This window comes from Leiobunum rupestre, chromosome 9 (genome assembly GCF_980474605.1).
Source record: "Leiobunum rupestre chromosome 9, qqLeiRupe1.1.hap1, whole genome shotgun sequence".
NCBI lineage: Eukaryota > Metazoa > Arthropoda > Arachnida > Opiliones > Sclerosomatidae > Leiobunum > Leiobunum rupestre.
In genome coordinates, this window is record NC_143392.1 from 10,705,946 (window position 1) to 10,729,608 (window position 23,663).

Below are 23,663 nucleotides of genomic sequence, written 5' to 3' on the forward strand. Positions count from 1 at the left end.
CCGTTGGCAATAGTGATTGGTGAAAGTGTTTTTTTTTCGGTTAACATCAAAGTAAAATTTATTTTTTTCTCGGCAATCCGAAGAATGAAGTTTATAAATACTATACATTTCTTATAGCTATACTTTTCAAAGTTTTTTTTATTTAAATTATAGAGTTTTTCCTACCGTATTAGTTCATTTCCTACTAGACCTAGAATACAGTTCGTTGAGGTGACTTTTTTCTTGTAAAAAGGTTCTCGAGTCTTGAGCGTGCGTGAGTAGTTCGTTTTCATGTCGCGCACTTTGTCACTTTAAAGGCCGGGAAAATACGAAATCGCCGTTCAACTTTCACATTTGTTAGATTTTGAAGTATCGGTTCCATTAATTTATTTTTCCTTTGTCCTTATAACCCGCACATTGTTTTATCTTCAATCACTGCACTTTACTGAACTTGAGCTATTAAAATTGGGTAAAAATAGTTGGATTAAAATATTATTATAATTTATCAAACCAAATTTTTGAATCTGACTATTCTATGATTAAAAAAATTTGGCTTATGTTCAATCCTTTTTCGTCGGTATAAAGCTGAGGTATAAAGCTAAGGTAACGTCAGAAGTAAATGAACCAAAGTTATCAGATTGCTATACTCCCCATGTTGGAGGCGTTTTCCTTATGAAGTTACATTTTGACCTCGAATTTGAAATTTTGTCCACTTCTAGGCCGAAAAAAAACCATTTTTTATACATAGAAATATCTATACCCAATATTCCCAAGTGCAATTTATCACGTCAAAATACAGGGATGGAAATTAGCTTTTATTTGACTTGACTTTCTCGACATTTTCATAAGGAAAACGACCTCCGATTCTGAGCACTATTTCAATAACTTCGGTTCATTTACTTCTTTTAACGTACAAGTAGGGAATATTTTTAAAAATACAGTAATATTACAAATGAAATATTTACGCAATTAATGGTATATCGGTATTTCACTGTACGCAATGGCTTGTTCAAAAATCTATTTAACTAGGATTGCAGGTTTACCAGATAAATGAAATAGCTATTTCTATTGCATTATATCTATACCCGCAGAAAAAATATTCAAGGAAATTAAGTCATATCCTTTAATATCATTTTCAGCCGAAGCTCGCTCTAATTGCGTTTGAACCTTGACTATAAATGTTTTACTTCTATTAACCTATAATTAACGGTGTTATTTCCCGTTTCGAATTAGAATTCCTATACATCCGGAAGCTATGTCAAAGGTGCAACCGTAGAGCGTTATGGCTTAACCACTAAATCATTAAGTCAACCAGTGCCATAAAGGATTTTTAAGCCCTCGAGACTCGACTCCAGCTACGAAATGAAAAAAGAACCTCCCCTATAATACGCATTGTGTATTTTTCTAGTTTTAGAATTTGAAACGAGAATTCGGTGGTGAAAACTATTGTTTTTCGGGCTGTCTTAGCTCTGGTTAGATGTAGTTCGATAAGGCGGGGACGCGAAAATCAAATCGTTTTTCCGACAGAATTTATTCATTCTGGTATGGCTTAGGGCCAAGCGGAGACTGTGTCATTACCTGCGACGACTTCAATTTTTGTCGCGAAACGAGGCGTTTTTATATCATGGGCGATTCGGAGTTTTTGCGTCGCATTTTCCCCTCGCCTCAACGAACAATGCCTCTTTTTTCTTTACTTTTCCAACTGGGTAATAATTGGTGGAAAGGCCGGTCCCTTTTTGGGGCCGGATGCCGGGGTATTTTATTCCCGGGCGAGCCTTTTTCTACTTTCGGATGGCGTAACGCCACCCCCCTCTTTAAGTATACGATACCATTAACCGAAATTACATATTGTTTCTAGTCGCCGTATCCCTTTCGACTTAGCCACGGCTTACGTCTCGCCCCTGCGGCTCACCCCGAAGCCTTCCTTTCGTTCGTCGCCCGTAACGCGACATTGACGTACTTTACTTTCCACGCCCGCGATCTACGAGACTTCTTAACGCCTAAATTGTCCGCGATAAAGGGTACCCCGTTTACGCGTTAACTAAGTCCGCCATGACCGATACGTCGAAGTAATGAAAGTAGGAAATTACAATATGGAAATTACAGAGCTCGTATCGATCGCGACTAAGTATAATTAACTAATTAAGAATGAGCTTGTTCTATTAAGGAAAATATCGTTACTTGTGTAAAAAGTCTTGTCGAATTATTAAGGCTCACTGGTTTTACCACTACTCGAAATGTGTTCTACCTTTTCTCCGGGGGATTACAAAAAGAAATATCTAATTTGTAAAGACGCCCAAATCGTGTTCGACGACCGTTGCGAGGAAAACACTGTTATAGTTTGCGCGTCGCGTTAAGGTTAATTTAAACGAGTGGCGAAAGCTTACCAGTAGCGTCTCCTTCTCCCGTGGATCGCAGATGGTCCAAGGCGCTCTTGGCCGCCGCTGACAGGGCGCTCATGGAACTTCCGGCGTATCCGCAAGAGTTTGGCGGTGTTAGACTGGTCGATGGCGGGGCTCGGACCAAAGGAGGAGGATGACGGTCCAGTTGCTGTTGAGACTGTATACCGTATTTACTTTGTTAGAAAGGCGCTGAGGATTTACTTTGGGGTGCTTAGGGTTACGGAGTTTGCGCTTACTTCGTGTTGAAGGTCGTAGGCCATGGCTGCGGCTCCCATGCCGTGCGCCGTCGCTATATCACAGTAAGCCCTCGATGGCTGATGGCCATCTTCCGCCACCCGCAACGATCGGTGGAACAAAGGAGCGTTCGAGTCGGAACTGCTGCCGCTGCTACAACTATTGCTTCCGGGCGACAACCTGGGGTCTTTGGACTGTTCCTCACCCACCGTCGTCTCATTCGCGCAGCGCGTGTTTGTCGGGTCGAAGGCGGTGGCGGTGCCCACCGGGGACGTCGACGAGGGCGCCGTACAGTTTTTGGACACTAGCGAATGTCCCATCGTCCCGTTCATCCAATTTTTGGTATTCGTCACTCCGCCGTTGACGGTGCCGCTACCGTAATGTTCGCCGTAGTGTCCAACGTTGGCCGGTTTGGCGTCGAGGTCTCCTTGGCGACCATACATGCCCATGGCGACGCCACTCATGTTGGCTCGACCGCAAAAGATATCACCGTCTATTTCGGATTTGACGTATTTGGGGTCCCGGTACTCTTGCCTGTTGTTGATCGCGCTGGGCGTTGATGGCGCGGGGTTTTGGTGGACGAGCGGACTCCTCCTGACCGGCGGGGGACTGTCCGACGTGGCCGTGTGAGCGAGGGACCATATCTTGGGTCGGTTGCTTTCGGAGGTGGGCGAATCCCTCATGGAGGCGAGTCCCCCCATGGACCCGTGAATCCCCGGAACGCCACCCGCCACTCCTCCCGAAGCCAGCACGAATGCGGAATTACGCGAGGCGGACAAGTTGAGACCGGACGGAGAGGTAACGTGGTGACCGTGAGGCAGTCCGCCTCGCAACAGGAGGTTCTGTTGTTGCAAATGCAGGTTGTGAGATCCGATCGGAGTGGAGAGCGGGTTGACGCAGTCGGCGGAACTGGACGAGTTCTCCGGACTGCTAGTGGTGCCCATTCCACGATGCGGATGGTGCAATTTGAAGTCCGAAGAATCGCGTGACAAATCTTCTTCTTGCTTCATATTTGAACCTGATTAAAACAAAATACGAAAAAACCCGTCATTATTACGCCCTATATGTTTCAAATAAGGTACTATAGAATTGAATAACACTTTGCCCATCGTGTGGCGTCTAAAAATATGGGCGCAGCGGCAGTGAGAAACCAACACCCGAGATATGCGAGCTAGTGTATAAGCCTGTAATTACGTATCTCCTAGTTGTTATTTTTTCATTTTACCCTTGGATTTGGCGAGGCCTGTTCGCTGACGCTAACCTGTTTGCCAGTCCGCATCATTCTCTCTCTGTACGTTTATCCATTTCTGGAAGGGCGTGCCCGGCACACTCAATTTAGATAAAATCGAAAGTAATAATACTCCACACATAAATTCAATTAATACAATTTCCTGTTTGTTTCTGGCGCCAGTCAAACTGTGAAAGCGACGCGTACGGATGCTACACGACTCTTTTACCTTTATTTCCGGTAATCGACATATCGATGCAACTTACAATATTTATCACGCGATTAACTAGTCTAATTAGCCGTAGAAATTTTAGTATAGAATTAGTACTATAATATGGTTTTGAATTTTAAGGTGGGGCTAAATATTCACGTGTTTTAACAAGCGATAAAGTATGCCCCGGATCACAATACAGAAGTTAAACTTTGGCCCGAATTTTAATATAATTCATAGACCTTTAATGTGTTCTCTCTATTAATATAAGTAACATAATCCCTCGTAAGTATTCCTTTGTATAACATGTCCAAAGAATAATTTCACACGGAACATACAATTAAAATTCATTTCGCGCGTGAAAATACGTCTCCTTGTTAGGGTATTAAAGCAGATAAATAAGGCTACTAGACCTCATAATGCAGAGGCATAGTCATTTTTCAATCGGACAATTAGTGTACCCATAAGTGTATAATATTGTTACATAAAGTGTGACACTTCCTATTCTTCACATGCAAAAGTTTTACTGAGAGATATTCGCAAGACAGACTGCATTACGGGCTTCGTCGCCGTTTTGCGTCCGCTTGCTAACGCGTCACACGTTGCCTTTGACAGCGCCTCGCTAGGGGGAGATTTTCTTCTTGTGATGACGTCACTCCGTTACTAGCTCTTTGTAAAATATTAGCTAAAGTGACCAAATTATAGAATAATATTATAGACCGTGGAAACAAATCTAATAATCACGAAGCACGAGCTATATGACGTGTTTTTCGTCACTCAGTTGGAAGTGACGTAATTTACGTCATATCCCACGAAAAAGGTTTCTATACCGAAAATATCATTATGGCTTTGTTATTGATATGTTACGTATGATTTAGAATGTGTTGTAAAAAGTAAATTTCCTCAAAACACTTATTATTGCTAAGGTGGAGAAATTGCAAAGTTGACAGAAAACTGCAAGTCGAATTGAAGTCGCCGCGGGTTGACATACAGTGGGTCTTTTCGTTTAGGAATCTGCTTAAAAATCCATCACAAACAAGCTACGGGGCCGTATTAAAATATCTGGCAGGCCTAGACGAGCTGAGAAGGAACGATCCCTAAACGAACAGCCTCGAGGCTACGAGTGTCTCGTGCGATTTTCAAATCGCTTTAAATATATATCAATTTTGTGGAAATGATTTTTCTCCGCGACAAAACGGCAGATGGACGCAGTGGGCCAAATAGGCTTTTTCGACGAATGTGATCATCATCGACTCTCGGAATAGTCATTAAGACGAAGCGAGTCGGCCGGGCGGGGATCCACCCGTGTCCAATCCATCCGTCGATTCGCCTCCCGTCGTTCCTAATTCCAACTTTATAACTCGCTAATTGTGGTTGAATGTTTTTTTTTTGGCTTTTTTTAATCAATTCTTTTTAATGCGTCTTTGCCGAGGCGTGTTGAAAATTGCGACAAGTCTCCGAAATGACGTGTCTCCGACGGACGGAATAGACGCGAAATTAGACGCGAAAATTAGACGCGAAATTAGACGCGAAATTTTCGTGTCTCTCGTAATAGAAACGATTGATTTTTTTGCCGTAGCGTTCCCCGTCGACTGCCAAAACGGAGAAATTAGCGTCTCCTAAATTAGGGCTATTTTTCGTTCCCTCTTCGAAACTAGTTTGACTCGAATGAGAGTCCCTTTTAATGATAGTAATAATAAATTTTTCACACGATGAAAGCGCTCACTCGGTGATAGAAAAATTTGTTCCGCGCCGTAGTCACTTGTTACCGTCCTAGTTTTGGATAAACTACGTGTAGGGAAAACGCGTTTTTAACTTTTATTCCCATAAGCCTTGGTCGCGTTCAACGTTAGGTTCTTGTATTTCCGAAGAACTCGTTACTCGTTGTATGGGGGAGCCCAACAGTTTTGTTCAATTTTACGGGTTTAAATTACCTAATGATACATCAGTTACCGGTGTCATTACAAGGTGCTCCCACATATTCTTAATTAAACCCCCTGCGTGGGAAATAAATTTTAGGGGTGTTTCAAACGTTACTAGAATAGAGGTATTTATATTAATTAAAATATTTCAAGTTGATTATTTTATTTTCAAAATGTATTCTAGATTTTATGTTTCGTATATTTTTCTGTTCTTTGTGCTATATTGTTCGTCAAGCCTTGGTAAAATTTCAACCTTTTAAATCGTTAATTTGCAATTTTCTAGTAGGCCTACCGCAAACGGACACGTGGAGTTCAAAGAATAACTGAAGCTAAGTTAATGTAAAATGTCGCGCATGCTTAACAATCGTTTGGAAGCGATTCCATCTGAAGTTGTATAGTAAAAATAAGAAAACGAAAATTGAGTTCATTTTCTCAATTCTTAAACTGTGGAAGAGAAAATGGTAGTTGACACGCACGTCCTTCGTCATTTTCCACTGCACCCATTAACTATTTCTGCCCTTCAACATTTTTTTGCCGTTTAACGACGTTTGATTTCTTCCAATTTTTTTCTTCTTGAGTCCGCCCGAGGATAAATGTTGTTCGGATCCATTTGACGCGGAATCCACGTGGTACGACCACCGACATCACTCGAATGATATCATAGACTTACGTAACCATCGATTGCCGGCTCTGCGTTATGTTTTCCTCTAAGGGCTACGGTTAAATGTGGACGCTGATTGAGCCTATAGTATCGAAGAACTCCCCGTTTTCCGAGTCGGGTTAATTACCGACTACGGATCGTCGTGTTTTTCGAATACCAATAATTATCCGTCCGTGTAATTCCAATGAGAAAATCATTATCTAATGTTACTCTTAGCCGTGTCAGTTGCGAATTGCTTTTCCGCTTAAAAATATGGCTTTTTAAACGTCCAGGCCAAATTTTTGGTTTTACCCTCCCGTGAGAGTATTTATTTTTCAATAAATTCCCAATTTGTTAAAATTACCGTGTTATTCGGGGTTTATTCCTCACTGAAACGTATTCAAGACAATTTTATACGTATACGTATGGCAACCATGTATGTTAACCTTTCTTAAAGCTTATTATATGGTCTTTGTTTTGCTTTTCCTTATTTGCCGTGAGAAACAAAACCAGTATTTGTGATAAAGTAATTTTCTGGGGTTCACTTTTAAATTTGTTATTTAACTATGTTCTTACCAGAATAAATTTGATCGTAATTTCGATAAAATCGAATTTAAAGTTTTAAAATTTTCAAGAATATATGGAATATAGTATTTTTATTATATTTTGTGTCGCAAAATCTATTGTTTGTATAATTAAACTACAATGGTATTAACTATAATTAGAGCTGATATAACTTAACAAGTTAACTTATAGTTACACTTTTATTGTTAATAGGGCGTTATTCATAACCATAGATATAAGAATAAAGGTCTAGATAAATTTCGAGGCGTCTAAGCCTAACATAAAATACGGAATTGACACCTAGCAGACACCAGGAAGGCACGTGACCAAGAGCGCGAGCTCTCTTAGCATTTTAGTACTAACAATGGGAAAATTTAAATTTGTTGTTGACAAAAACATTTTTCGTTGTCATGGCAAAACGGTTGCCCATTAAATAAATTACCTTTAGGATTTTTCAAGTTACATGAAGGTCTACCAATCCCCCGAGTTTGAACAAAATCGGTGGGTTACACTTCGGGATGTCTCCTTGCAAGTGCTTGACCTTTCCGCAGGCTGTAGTCTTTAGACACCATCTGTTGGTGACTTTAAGTATAATTTTTAAGCAGGAGGCAATGGCTCTCGCGAGCTTTCTTACCGATAGGTAGCGCCTTATAAGGATAGCCTGCAGAAATTACGCGTTTCTGCTAGCTGTCACCTCCGTATTCACTCCCTTTGAAATATTTTATCTAGACCTTTATATACGTTTCCTATATCTATGGTCATAACTTCATAAATAGGCGGTTAAATAAAACATCTTAAAGGAAATCGCCAAGAAGTAATATATCCGAGAGCCAGGACCTGCAAGTTGTAACCCGGCCACCTGAATTAAAGGCTTCGAAAGTCGCTTGACGACTTAGACCTAAGGTGGTGCCTTGGGTATTGGCCTAGCTGATTATTATAAGTTACGGCTTGTGGAAATAATGGAAATTTTCACCTGTTAACCGAACTTCGTGTTTTTGCTAAAAAAATCTACGTGGTTAAAATTAAACACTTGTAGCATAAGGTACAGGTTAAACGTTTCCATTACTTCAACAAGCACTATATAAACAGTAACTTGCAAGTACTGGCTCTCGGAAATAAAAAATACTTCCTGGTGATGTTTTATTGAAGCGTCTAGTGAATCACTCTGCAAAGACCTTATAAAACTCTTAATAGATGAAAAAGTTATTAGCTATAAAGCAAATTTTACACTCTTCTTTAGATTGAACTTCGAAATCATATATCTCGGTTCAGAGGTCAAATCTAAAAACAATTCGTCTGCATTACGACCTGCGTAAAAGTTATTTCTGCAAAATAACACGCAAATTGGGTGAAGTAGGTTTTGAGATTTAGTTTTGACAATAAATATGATATTGAAATTATGTTCTGTGGGTCCCAAGAATATTTCGCGCACAAATTCAACATAAAATTTGAAAAAGGCACGTAAAGTTAAGGAGGTTTTTTGACTTAGGTAGCAATTTTTTCTCAAAACCTACCCACACGCCGACACCAGAACATATTTTAAGCCAGTAACTTTGTAGGCAACTGCAGTTTTCTAAAACGTTGGCTATATCCACATAAGGGTAACTCAAATCTAGCTAAATATGATCATAAAATGAAGAGGTATTCATCTGTTAAACTTATTTTCATAAAAACTTGTCGAGGTTAACGGTAATAGTTAGTGTAGAGAGCTATTGGCTCGCGTGGCATGAAGGGCTTACCACCACCCTAATACGCATTGTAACCCGGCCACGTGAATTAATGGCTTTAAAAGTCGCTTCATGACTTAGGCCTAAGGTGGTGCCTTGAGTATTAGCTTAGCTGATTATCAACATGTACAATAGATTAATTTTTACAAAATTTTGCGTAGGGGATTTTTATTACAGAAATCAGAAACTGATTTTGATATTTCAGAGTACAAATTTCGTATTGATTTCAGGTTTCTTAGGCTGATTGCGAGATTTTGCAACTAATTTTCGCCCAGAACTCTGAATTTTCACGTTAATTTCAAGATTTCTAAAATTATTTTTCTCTACGAATGTCGCAGCCCTCGAGCTAAGTCTTGGATTACGTTAGTGGTGAATATCGTAAATTTTCGTCCCAGATAATCCAAATATATTCGTATAGCTATCAGATAACTGGGATATTGACATTCTTATAAGGATTGTCGATTTATGCATATTGCATACGCAGTCTGGGAATGAAGAGTTTGTCTACTAACCGCCTAGCGCCTGTGGGTAATTTCATTCATAAGACGTGAAATTTGGCTGTTTTTTAGAATAATCCCAAATTCAAAGAAGGCCGTGGGTCTTTTTTCAGTGTCCCTTACATTTTACGCGATTTACCAATGTATCCTCGCGCTGAATACTGAATAATTTGGTAATGAGTGAATTCTCAGCCTCCTGGCTCATCTGAAATGTATATGGCATCTTGTAAGGTACTCCGATAGCCGCCAAAAAGCAGAAGGAGGCAGGTACAGGGGACATTATTAATAGTGGAAAGAATTAACATGCTACCAGCCCGCGCCTCCAGAATGTATATTTTTCTCTCCCTTTAATGGGGAAATTGCCCGAAAACATTATCTCCAAAATGGGGAGGTCTCCGAATCATTCTTTTGGGAGAAACTTGTTTTTGGCGCCGTGTGTGCTTACGCTCAGAAATAGCTAATGCGTCTTACGATGTCACCCTGTTCGTCTGTCTTACTTTGTTTATTTTTATTGCTGACTGTGTTTCTGGAATTATCTGCTGGTAGTAGACATTTTGCTAGAATTATCATTTTCTAAGTTATCTATATTTGCAGAATGATTAAATTAATTTATTTTAACTTGGTCTGGCTTTGTGGTTGCATGGTTTTAGGGGTAATGCGCAGATTTTATGGTATTTTATGTTATTACATCAATGTCGTTACTGAGCTTAGCTCATTTCATTGGTCTAAGGTCAGGTTTACATTTGATTTGGAACAAATTATATTTATTTTTAAACAGTAAATGACTTTTTCCTGTATAATTTATTGAAACTTAAATTATTTACATTTAATGACCTTTTTCCTTTTTGTGTGTGTTTTTTTTTAATTTTAGCGTGAATAAAATTTTCAGTTAAAATACATTATAGGATTATTTATTATTATTATTCTTATTAACCCGTGTTATATCAAATATCTTTTGAGTTTCAATTATTCCACAACCAGAAGTAAATTAACTTAATGTAATGTAATATAATATCAAAATTATGTAATCTAACTTTATTGTTACAAAAAGTAAACTTATTTAAAATGTAATTTTAACTTAATAAGATAATTTTATTATTGTTATTCCTGCGTAGTTTGTAAATAAAAAATAAGTCTATTCGTAATAAAAAAATAAAACAAAATTTGTATACCGGTAAAAAGTGCAAATATCGTGTTGATTCTTGGAATAACCAGTGTTTGAGTTGAATTGAATTACAATATTTAATTAAATATATAATGTATTAATAATACGATGTTAAAAGAACAGATTTGCGGTTGAACGCGACATCTTGTCCCATTTGGGTAATGCCAAATGATTAATTCAGTTTTTCCATCGCAGATGTATAAAATTTAAAAAAATCGTCTTCGGGGTTTTTGTTTTACATCGAAGACTCGTTATGAGAAAACGACAACGCGCAATTGATGAATGTCACCCGTGTACCACGCGTTTTAGCCAAAAAAGAAACAGAAGTATTTTTTTTTTACTTAATTCGCCCATGCAAGGGATGTCACGCGCTCAGATTTATAATGTCTTTGGTAGCGAGTATGGCGGGATATAAAGATATTCTAAACGTACGTGAAACGAATATACGATTGGTAACCGCGATGAATCTTCCCTCCGAACTTTTCGTCTTAAATTTTCATTTTCTGATTTTTGCCAATTCCGCACCTCCCCCTTGAGGTATCTTTTACGGTTGCCAATAAGGTCCCCCTTTTATATATAAATATATATAAAATTGCCGTAACAAGAATTCTCGGCGAAAAGAATTTGAACAAGTCATGTTCCTATGTTAAATCATCGATGTGATATTAGTCATTTATGCCTTGATTCGAAAGGCCGCGGGCGAAATCGCGCGGATTGCCTTATGTAATATTGGAGAAATTATTTAATTGGAATCATTTTTCATGCTTCTTTCTATTGGGGTATTAAACAGGCCGCAAAATACTGTTCCCAGAGGGGGAAATCATGACTGTTATATATGTAAAAAAAATTGAAATGTATGAATTTCGTCTATGCATTTTTTTTAATTCGCTTCGGTCCGAAACCTTGATATGGAAATTAAGAGATTTCTGAGTTTTTTGGCAATGCTTTTTCTCCCGTACACTACGTCTCAAGATCTTAAACAAGGTTGTGTTTTTAGAGGTGTATACAGAACACTAGAATTATCTCTCGTTTAAAGGGAGCATGACATTCCATATTTATGGTGGTTAGACGAATTTATATTTCTGCCACTATACACTCTAAAAAATTAAGGTGTATTTCAACACCTTTTTAGGAAATTTTTTGGGTCCAAATTTGTTGTGTTTAGAGGTGTTAACTCACACCATTAAAGGTGTTAAGCTACTTCATTAAAGGTGTTAAACTACTTCATTTTTACACTACCCAAAAATTCAAGAAAAAAGTTCATTAAAAGTAATCTTTAATACCTTTTTTACACCTTTTTGGTATATTTATCCTTCTTAAGTAGCACTTTTTTACTCCATTATAGGTCTAAATAATAGTATTGTTTTCTTTTTTAAAGGTGTATAGTATCACAAATTAATTTTGGCATATATATATAATTTAAAAAAATTGTTTTACTGTTACGCTCCATATTAACACCTTTATGAGAAAACGTTAAATTCAGAAAGGTGTTTTTATATAAAATGTTTTTTCTGGAGTTTTTTAAGGGTTAACAGAAGCTAGGGGTGATTAGCGCTAGTTAAAAGCACGTAGTAGCGGCCTATAGCGGGTGTTATTTAGTTTCTATTCGCTTTAAGAAAATAATGGTTTTATCCTTGAAATTATCACTAAATTAGGGTCCCAATTCGATTCCAATCGTTAAAGAGTAATCGAGTAAAACTAATAATCGCCATCTATCGGCCTTAAAAATGTTACTTTTTGGAACCAAAGAAACCTTATAAGATGATCTAATTGGTCACTAATGTATGACGTCACAATAACAAAATTGACTGTTGAAAGGCGTAAATTTAAGGGATCCAATGAGGTGTGTTGTTAGAAATATATTCTTGGTTTACTACAGTTTTTTGTAGAAAAGTATATTATAGTTGATTTTTCGGTTTATTCTATTGGAATTAATAGTGGATGATAATTGACTTTTGGTGTCGCCAACAACATTAGAAAAGTTTTGGTATTACAAAAACAGATCGAAAACTATTGACCCTATACTATATACATTTGAAATAACACGGAATAAACGAAGTTCAGCACCTATACTACGCCCAAAAGACCCATTAAAACTGACCAAGAATGGAATAATATATATGCTAATTATTCGCGATGGGGGAGGGTAGTCGTCAGCACCCCCCTCCAAATATATTTTCGAGGTGGACATATTTTTCGCGTCGAGTGTGATTACGTCGATGGACACGACACGGTGTTCCGGGGCGCTGTCATTGGGCGGCCGAATCATTTGTTTCAAGCGGTGTTCGACGCCAGCTCGGATCTGATTGGTTTACAAGGTGATTAGCGAACCCAAATTATTTTAAAAAACACTTTTCACACGCTATTGTCCGCGGAGTGTAGAATATTCTATTCCCTTGTTCTTAACGAATCGAGAAACCTGACTGTCTAGCGTGCCGCGTATCCATTAGGCCCCCGCGGGGGATTTTCTATGTAGCTTTGCACATTGCAAAATGCAAATACGACGTAGCCTAGCGATAAATAGAACGCTTTCTACAGCCAATTCGAGCCGCTTTATGAAGAATGTTTTTTCTTCTAATATATCTCGCTGAAAGCTATTTCCTATAATGTTAGTTACCGTAGTTACAGTCCTCTAATGGAACCCACCGAAATAACTTTAAGAGAGAGTGGCTGTTTTAAACGCATTTTTATAGCAATTCCTATGTATTAAAAGGTTTATTTTAATCTCGAATTTACGTGTACGGGTTCTGTTATTACTGTCAGCTTGACGCTGTTAGGCGCGCGGATAATGAAGTAGCGAAATATCGACGTGTTTGCCTCGAACGCCGTGTTGTTTCCAGCATTGTTAGCACGACTGCTTTACCCGTGTCTGCTTAGAAACGCTCAGGTTTGCAGCCAGCTCCTATATTTGTATTTTGTAGAATGTTAAGGAGTTGCTTTGGGAATTTTCCAAGAACCACGCCTCGCTCTACCCCTCCCAACTCTTTAATAAGACTGATATATTAGAATTTTCTACCTTTGGCATTTAAAGTCGATCGTTCTTAATTAAAGGTAACGTTTTGAGCTAAATTTTTTTGAAAGGTTGACATGATAATATAGATTTTTAGCGCGCCCTTTATTTTATCAATTAATCTAGTTAGTAATCAAAGCCCTTTATAATACCATTTCTAACGATAGGCCCCATTTTACGTTCTTACAGGTGGTATTTTATGGTCTAATTTTAATTAAATTGTTCCTTTATATTAACATTTCTATCAAATTGCTCCTTTTTATTAACATTTCTATCAAATTGCTCCTTTATAATAAAATTTCCATCAAATTGCTCCTTTATAATCAAATTTCTATCAAATTCCTTTTTTATAATCAGATTTCTATCAAATTGCTACTTTATAACAAAATGTCCATCAAATTGCTCCTTTATAATCAAATTTCTATCAAATTACTCTTTTATAATCAGATTTCTATCAAATTGCTACTTTATAATCAATTTTCTATCAAATTGTTCCTTTATAACAAAATTTTAATAAAATTGTGTCGTTTTGATCATTTTTCTATCAAATTGCTCCTTTATAATCAAATTTCTATTAAATAGCTCCGTTGTTAACAATTTTCTATCAAATTGCTCTTTTATAATCAAACTTTCATTAAATTGCTACTTTATAATAAATTTTCTATCAATATGCTACTTTATAATCAATTTTCTATCAAATTGCTACTTTATAATCAATTTTCTATCAAATTGTTCCTTAATAACAAAATTTTAATAAAATTGTGTCTTTATAACCAAATTTTCATTAAATTGCTCTTTTGCAATCCAATTTCTATCAAATTGTTCTTTTATAATAAATTTTCTATCAAATTGTTCCTTTATATCAAAATTTTAATAAAATTGTTCTGTATGATAAAATTTTCATTAAATTGCTCTTTAGTAATCAGATTTCTATCAAATTGGTCTTTATAATCAAATATTCATTAAATTGCTCCTTTATAATAAAATTGACCATAAATTGGCCCTTGAAAACCAAATTTTAATTAAATTGGCCCTTGAAAACCAAATTTTAATTAAATTGACCCTTGAAAACCAAATTTTAATTAAATTGGCCCTTGAAAACCAAATTTTAATTAAATTGACCCTTGAAAACCAAATTTTAATTAAATTGGCCCTTGAAAACCAAATTTTAATTAAATTGACCCTTGAAAACCAAATTTTAATTAAATTGGCCCTTGAAAACCAAATTTTAATTAAATTGACCCTTGTAAACCAAATTTTAATTAAATTGGCCCTTGAAAACCAAATTTTAATTAAATTGACCCTTGAAAACCAAATTTTAAATAAATTGGCCCTTGAAAATCAAATTTTAATTAAATTGACCGTTGAAAACCAAATTTTAAGGAAATTACTGCATAATGTACAATTTTTTTCCAAACTGCTCCATAATGTACAAATTTCTATCAACCGCCCCTGTATATTGTGTCCCTAGAAATGGTACCAGTTGATCGGTAATGTGCAAATTTTTAAAATCCTTTTATAATCAAATTTCTATCACGGTACCCTTTAAAATTCAATGTCTATCAATATGACCTTTAATCACTCAAATTTTATTTTATGAAATTGCACATTTAAGACCAAATTTCATTCAAGATATGCTTTACAATAAAATTTCATTCAAGATACGCTTTGCAATAAAATTTCTATCAAGACGCCTCTTTTATAACTAAATTTATATCAAAAGCCCCTTTCTAATCAAATTTATAAGAAGATTTATAAGAAGACGCCCTTTTACAAAACAAAATTATATTAAAAGGCCCTTTAGAGTCAAATTACTTTATGATAAAATTTTTATCATTATAATGAAATTGCTACAAAAACGCCGTTTTATAAATAAATTTCTATCAAAAAGCCCCCTTATATTCAAATTCTTTTTAAATCATTCTTTAATATTCAAATTTCTATCAAATTTCAATTAGTAATCTCTTTTTAATAAAAGTTCTATGAATAATCTCTTTTTAATAAAATTTCTATAAATAATCTCTTTTTAATAAAATTTCTATAAATAATCTCTTTTTAATAAAATTTCTATAAATAATCTCTTTTTAATAAAATTTCTATAAATAATATCTTTTTAATAAAATTTCTATAAATAATATATTTTTAATAACATTTCTATAAATAATCTCTTTATAATAAAATGTCTATCAAAACACTCGATCCTTTATATTAAAATGACTATCAAAACACTCGATCCTTTATATTAAAATTTCTATCAAAACACTCGATCCTTTATATTAAAATTTCTATCAAAACACCCCTTTATATTAAAATTCTATAAAGTGTAACCGCTAAATTAAATTAAATTAACAATTATAATTAAAAGTCCTTATAGGTGTTTTGTGAGCAGGATTTTGTTTAAAAATTAAAATATACAAAAATGCTTTCAAAACTGTACTATAATTAAATTTTTAATAGCCTTTGTACATTCCCATGATTTCGTAGTCAACGTTATTAGTACGAGGTGAAAAAACACTAAACGAATTTGGTTACATTTAAATATCCGAAAAGGTCAAAAGACTCGGTGACGTATCGAGGGCCAAGACATTCTCATAGCTAAATAAAATCCCTGTTTGACCCACATAAAGACAGATCATAATATTTAAGAGAATCTGTCTGCCATATTCCCATGCAACAGGTATACCCTTTTAATACGACATTAATGAATGAAATAAATCCCCCTCCACTCCGCTGAATGACTCGAATTTAATAGGATACCAATTTTTTTTCTGGTATCGTCGCTTTGCTCGAAATTGTCAATTACTTTTCTCTTAACTTAGGTGTTTCCCAACTGTATATAATCGTCCCCAAAATTATATTTCTTTTATATTACTTCTCGTAATGATCCTAATTCTTAAAACTTCCACTAATTGACGTTTAAACGTAGCTTGGAATCTCCTTCTTAACGGGATACGAAATCTGGTTTTGTTCTCTGCCTCCTTAGACAAATACCAGTTTCGTAAGGGTCGAGTTTTGGCAACGTATATAAGTTTCCCCTTTTTTCTATGAGAAATTTTGATATAGTTCATTATGACCCCCCTATTAATAAGCCGTAATTACTGCTAAAATGTACCGAGACTCGTTGAACTGGAGAATATAGTTCGCACGGTTCACCCCTCTTTCTTGAATGATTGGGATATATCCCGTTAAATATAACACCCATTTGAAGTATGGTACGCCAGCCCCCGACCCTCTGTCGCTCTCACGTCTAATAATTTAGAACGTCATTATGATTCTTTCCCATGTATATATTTTGTTGCAATAGGAGCGGCGTGGTCCCTGTTATGTACTTTAGGTGGGAAAGATCATGGTTTGCATCTCAAACCTGCCCCCGAGTCCCTGAGTCTTCAAGAATGTCCTCTAAATGTTCCTGGGACGGTTCCCTTACACCCGGATGACCCTCGCCGCTTTGGGGTCAATGATTTTGGGACTATTTGGCGCTTGTTCCCCTATTATGCGAGATCTGTTTTATGTATTCGTAATAATCTTCGCGATGCAAGAATGATATTATACGTTAATGATCATTTTATGAATGAGTTCGCCAATTAATTCCCGCTTTTTATCTTGTAATTTTATTGCTAAGTTGACTACTTACTGGGCGATTAGCCTTTGAGATTACAAAACGTGTATTTTGGTTCGTCCAAAAACTGGGGGCAAATTGCGACCGCGGTCGATAAGACCTCAATAAGAGGATCATTATGTTTAGTAAATTAAAGGGTAAATATTACTTCCTAAAACACTGCGCAACGCGGTTTACTTCCAGTAATGAGCGCAATTTTAGTCTGTCAAACACTGTATAGCGTAACATTATCCGGTTCGAAGCAACAATGTTTTAAATATCAATGCGAAAAATTAAGAGTAGTCTTTAAAAATTAATGTTAGAAATATCTAAACTTAATCATGATGCGATTCGCAAACTGATCTCTAATTTAAACCAGAACCTCTTTTGGAGTCGCTGTGCGTTATAGATAAGTTATACCATACGAAAATCTAGGAGCAACAAACACAGCACTGCCCACACAAGGAGGACGCAACCTGTCAAAAGTCGTGCATTTTCTCACGTACATTTTTCATTGGTTAGAGTTAGACGGTTTATCGCCTGCTGCCGTCGGAAGAGGAAAATTCAGAAATTGTCTTCCACCCCTACCCGTAAAACGTGCAGAGTAAAGCCTCGTCCAATGAAATTTGTACACAACACTGCGTTAGCGTGTTTAAAGGCCAGCTGCGTTCTCCTTGTGTGGGGTGCTGTGTTTGTTTTGCTCCTAGACGTAAATAATATAACTCTAACGAGATAAGTAGGCCACATAGCCGCTACAATATATTCGGATACTCGAGACAAGTCATTAAGGCATACACCGCATTACGGCGTTTTTAAATTTAAAAAGTACACTGCGTAGGGATATTCACTTCTTTAAAAACCACATTTATACATTTATAGTGTTGGATGATGTAATTCGCCTCGCACTATTTTATCTTCCGGCCGGAAACCTTTCAAGCGAATAGCATTATGGGTAGATACTAGCTTATCGCGTAAAAGAGAGGGAGACCCAAATTGATGTATGGGGAGATGTCAAAACGAGTACTCACCCGAATTTAACTTGTGTCCCGTCGGCCTGTCATCGTGGATGGAGTTATCTTCGTCTCCGCTGTCCGATTTATCATCGCCGTCCGCCCCGTCGTTTGTCTTGTTGCGTGGTTCCCAAGTCATCTTGTTCTCCTTCTTTAACCTCCTCCTGGCGTTGGCGAACCAGGTTGACACTTGGGTCAAGGTCATCTTGGTGATGATGGCCAGCATGATCTTCTCCCCTTTGGTGGGGTACGGGTTCTTCCTGTGCTCGTACAACCAGGCTTTCAAAGTATTGGTGGTCTCGCGGGTGGCGTTCTTGCGACGGGCGGCGTTGTCGATGGCTCCGTATCTGTACAAGTTCAAACTTCGATTATTATTTTCGGTAATAAAGTTGCTCCCGCCGTATGGAAATTATTTTGAAAACCGCGTGCTTTAAAGAAAATTATCCCTCTCACCTGTCGCCGTAGGGTCCGTAGGCACCCATCGGGTCGTAAGGGTAACAAGCAGCCGCCGCCGCCTGGGGCAGGGTACCCCAGGCCCCCCTGCCATCCTTCAAATCGTAAGGACTGGGCTGAAGATAACAAAAAATACCAAGATGTTAAAAAGTTGCGCTCTGTGTGTCTGGTTGGAGGCTATCATTGAATTATTATTTTTTTCTCTTCGGAAGCAACAATTAAAATCCACTCAGAACTCGAATTTCACCCGCCATTAATGTTAATTTCTGAGGCGAAATAATTTAACTTCGAGACACGATTCGGAAATAAAGTGATTAGGCCCATTTGCTAAAATTACTTTCAATATTTAGTTGTCATTATGCAAATACGCGATTGCTTTATTGTATTTTAATTTCTTTCCCATGGTTGACAGTCACTGGTTTGTTTGTAACGAATTTAATGAACCCTTGGCACCTACGCTAAAAGATAGACGAATTCGAGTAAGTTACACAAATTCTATTGATTTTGTTTTTCACGATTAAATTTTTAAATATTTCAATTTCTTTATTGGGTTACCATTATTTATTATTATAATATAAGTGGTATTTACAGGTATATCTCAACAATGAATGTTTTTGGTGGATTAAAATTTTTCCAGTAAGTATAAAATTTAACTATGTACTACCAATTACTACTAACCCGAAATAAATTGGAATTTACTAGGTTTTATCTTTGCACAGCCGATTAGATTATGTAATGGTTTACTATACGTTCAGTTGTTTAATTTTCAAACTAGAGACAATATGGATGTTTGCTCGTATTTATATTATTTGGCGTGCTTATCGGCAAACAAAATTAAATCTAGATTGAAATAAGCCTATCTAGAAGCTTTCGAAGCAATGACAACCAAACTCAAAACCCCAATTTCCTCCACGAAAAACAAATACTAGGTGAATCGACAAAATATTTGTTCGTTCGTCCGGCCATTTTTCAAAAGACGCGTTGTGACTAGCAATGAATAGTAATAGAATAAACCAAAAAAAAACGAGTTAATAAATATCCCCCCGTCCTTTTGTCCAATCCGAGTCTCGCCAAATTCTTTTTTTGTTGCTGTTCCGTATATGTTCCGCGTCATGTTCAACAAGCAGCCCGACTAATACCAATTCGATCGAATTGTTAAACCTAAGTTTTCTTGTTCTCGCCAATTCGGATTCCATGTTTGGGAAGGCTGACCCACGCGACTATGACATTTCTGCTTACTTTTTGCCCCGCAACCCCCACCCAGAACAGACAAGTACATGAATGTTTTAGACAAGTTTTTTGTTTAACATAGTCGGAGAAAACACGTAAATATTAGAAGAGTTTTATCCAATGGCCTATAGCGTGTTCTGGTCATTATAATAATAGACGGTGTGTATACTCGACCAGTGACTTATCTGAAGCCGGGATCTCCGGTGAGTTCGCCCCCCCCCTTAAAGCCCCTTAATATTGAACACGCAAACCCGATTTCGTTTATTAAGTACCTATCCGAAGCCGTCGTGCGAGCACACACGCCATGTGTTCGAACATTACTTTTTTGGACGCGCTCAGCCCTCCGCGATCGATCTTGGGGACAACATTTTTCTTTTGGCCGAAGCTTTTGGCGCCCTAGCACGGTGGCGTATTATTAACTGTTAAGACTAAGTGCTAATATGCCAGATATTGATCATTGTAACGGTGGCGTTTTTGTGTGTTACCCACTTTTTTATGTTTTGGTTTTAGGATGCAATTTAAATGCTTTTGTCCTCGTAGCGAACTCATTATCTATAAATGATGTTATAGTGGGCAGTTCTATATTCAGGGTCATTGTTTGAGGGATGATTTGTCTTAAAAACATTAATTAAAATCATTTTAATTAAAATTGCAGAATTATAATAATTCCAATTTTCAAAGATCTAAAAATCGTCTATATAATTTGGCTCGAAATTATGAGGTTTTACACGGGTGAAGCATTTTTGGAATTGACAGATTCAAAATACTGATAGGCTTTAAAATTGAGATTAAAGTTACAAATTTAAGTTATGCTACTAACTGGCATTAGTCACGTTAGCAAATTCTATAGTGCGTTTTTGCAATCGTTTTTTTTTCTTTAGTTTCTACTCCTAATTTATCACTTTTGCTACAAGGTCAATAGCTACTGGTTACTTTAAAAACAATTTATAAAGCTCGCTAGCAAACAGTTTTCTAATTTAGAAACTACCTTTAAACGTAGTTATACCAAAATATTTATCAATCGGGTTTGACATTTCACGATACGTAAGACTATAACTTTAGTTTATAAATTAATCAGTTTATTGCGCAACATACAATATAAACAAAACATCGATTTCATTCGTACCCTTTAGGAAATAAAATATTGAAATATCACAAAAAGAAAGTTTTCACTATAGTAAAACGCCCTTGAAGTAACGCAATAAAAAGTCTTGTTCAAGAAACAAAATGTTTTCCGTTAACAGGTATAATGGGCGCTACAAAGCGCGCGTCCTCCCCAAAAACAAATCAAATCCTTCTCTTTAATCTTATGCTAAAATAACCTAATATATGATTTAATGGACTTATTTTTTCCCGAATAAGCTATTGTTTGGCAGCCAAGCATTCACGCTTAAACACAGTAATTTGCGGCCGTTGGCAATATTCGTTCAGAAGGCTGTGTTTTTCACTGACTTACCCGCTGCGGAAAAGGAGTTGAATCGACACTCCCACTCATTAGCGGAAGCCGCAGCCGTGTAACCATGAATGTTTCACCGATTCCTATCGCACCCTTTGCTTTTCCTCTGACGACACATTTGTCTTATCTTGTTTTATTTACCTTTTTTTATACGTGCATGTTTTGTAAGTTCTTTTACGGATGGGATTTTTGATTCAAAGCCAAATTTTGATGACTTAATTGTACGAAGGTTTTTGAATAAATTACTTGTTTTTTACTGGCGTGCAAAATTGAAGTACTACAATTTATGGTCGTTTAATTTGAAATAAAATTTCTAAACATATCTGGTAACGCATAGCTTATGGAAACCATTTTGTATCTGAACGTATTTTATAAATATATGTATAATTAAATAATTTCTAAATATATTTGGTAACGCACGGCATATGTAAACCATTTTGTATCTTAACGTATTTTATAAGTATAATAATATAATTTCTAAATAAAATTTCTAAATATATTTGGTTACGCATGGCTTATGGAAAACATTTTGTAACATAACGTATTTTATAAAATAGATGTTTAATAATATAATTTGACTACTCAATTCTACCGACGTGCAAAATTGAAATACTAAAAATATTTAGTTTTAATTTAAAATACAATTTTTACGTATTTTTGGTGATGTAGGTCCCATGGAAACCATTTTGCATCTTAACGTATTTTATGAATATGCTATGTTTAATAATATAATTTGTCACCCTAATTATACCGGTGTTAAAAATTTAAATAACAAAAATTATATTGGTTTAATTTTAAATAAAATTGTTAAAAAAATTGTTGATTAAACGGGCCATTTTATATGATTGCATCTCAATTAATTTCAGAAATAAGTTATCTTTAATAAGGTAATTGGACTATCTAACAAGTGTACCGGCGTGCGAAATTGAAATAATAAAAATTATATCGGTTTAATTTTAAATGAAATTTTTACATATTTGTTGTTGATTAAACGGGACATTTTTATGATTATATCTCAATTAATTTTAGAAATAAGTAATGTTTATTAACGTAATTTGATTATTTAAGGGTACCGGCGTGCGAAATTGAAATAATAAAAATTACATCGGTTTAATTTGAAATTAAATCTTTACATATTTTTTGTTGATTAAACGGGACATTTTATATGATTATATCTCAATTATTTTCAGAAATAAGTTATGTTTAATAAGGTAATTGGACTATCTAAGGATACAGGCGTGCGAAATTGAAATAATAAAAATTATATTTTTACAATTGTGACAAATTTTTGTCGATTAAACGGGACATTTTATATGATTATAACTCAATTATTTTTAGAAATGAGTTATGTTAAATAAGGTAATTGGACTATCTAAGGGTACAGGCGTGCGAAATTGAAATAATAAAAATTATATTGGTTTAATTTAATATAAAAATCTTTACACATTTTTTGTTGATTAAATGAGCCATTTTATAACTCAATTAGTTTTATAAATAGGCAAAAATTTAATAACGTAATTTGACGAGCCGAAAGATCATTTGGGTAAAATTTAACGGTAGACGTAATTTGAAATTGGATCGTGCCAATTTACGGGAGAAAACGTGATGGTCAGCTACGGCTGATACCCGATATTAGGGAGTAGTGGTCGTCATCAATTATACTTACAAGGGACGAGTAGAAAGCCGAGGCGTTGGTTCCGAGAGCCGCCGTCACGTAACTGGTCTGATCGGGGTAGGCCGCGGCCGCGCCGTAGAAGCCGTTGACTGCGGCGGCGTGCAGCCCCGTGGCCAGCCGCGGATAGGACGACAGCAAGCGGCTGTCGTACGCCGCCGCTGTGGGCAAAGAACACACGGCAGCAGCCGCTGCGGCGGCGGACTGGGCAACTTGAGGGTCGGGCGACATGACTCCGCTAGATACGCTTCCGCTGGTCGGTGTACTCTCGCAGCAAGTTGTGGCTGGTGGCTGTTGTCCGGTCATAAGAAGCTGCCCAAAGAAAAAACGCTATTATTTCGGTCCATTTCGTAATATCACCTTAAATAAATCCTGCTAGGTTTTGTTTTTAAAATTAGGGGTAATTTGCTGGCTAATTTGTCCCGGTAAATTCGAGCCGTACGCGTGATATGGCTGGAATCTTGTCATCACTTTTCGACGTAAGAATCCTTTTAAATTGTTTGGAGATGATGGATGGGTTTTATAAAGAAGGAAATACTATCTAACTATAGCGTTTCGATCTTTTGATGCTCGATTTTATTTAAGAGAGCCTAATTTGTCCTCATTCTAGCGTATAAGAAACCGGTTATAATTGGAGATGTTATATTATTTAGGTTTCGCGAAGT

The 23,663-nt window shown here is 36.4% G+C and overlaps 1 protein-coding gene across 1 annotated transcript; it reads right to left on the minus strand.

Moving 5' to 3' along the window:
- Positions 1–351: 351 nt before the first annotated feature.
- Positions 352–23,304, minus strand: LOC149926501 (uncharacterized). Its single transcript, XM_090157704.1, has 6 exons — positions 22,993–23,304; positions 18,641–18,735; positions 18,206–18,534; positions 2,618–3,633; positions 2,367–2,538; positions 352–435 (listed from the first exon to the last, which is right to left on the minus strand). The coding sequence occupies exons 1-6, from the start codon at positions 23,302–23,304 to the stop codon at positions 422–424; spliced, it is 1,938 nt and encodes a 645-aa protein (XP_090013830.1). The 3' UTR covers positions 352–421.
- Positions 23,305–23,663: the final 359 nt, after the last annotated feature.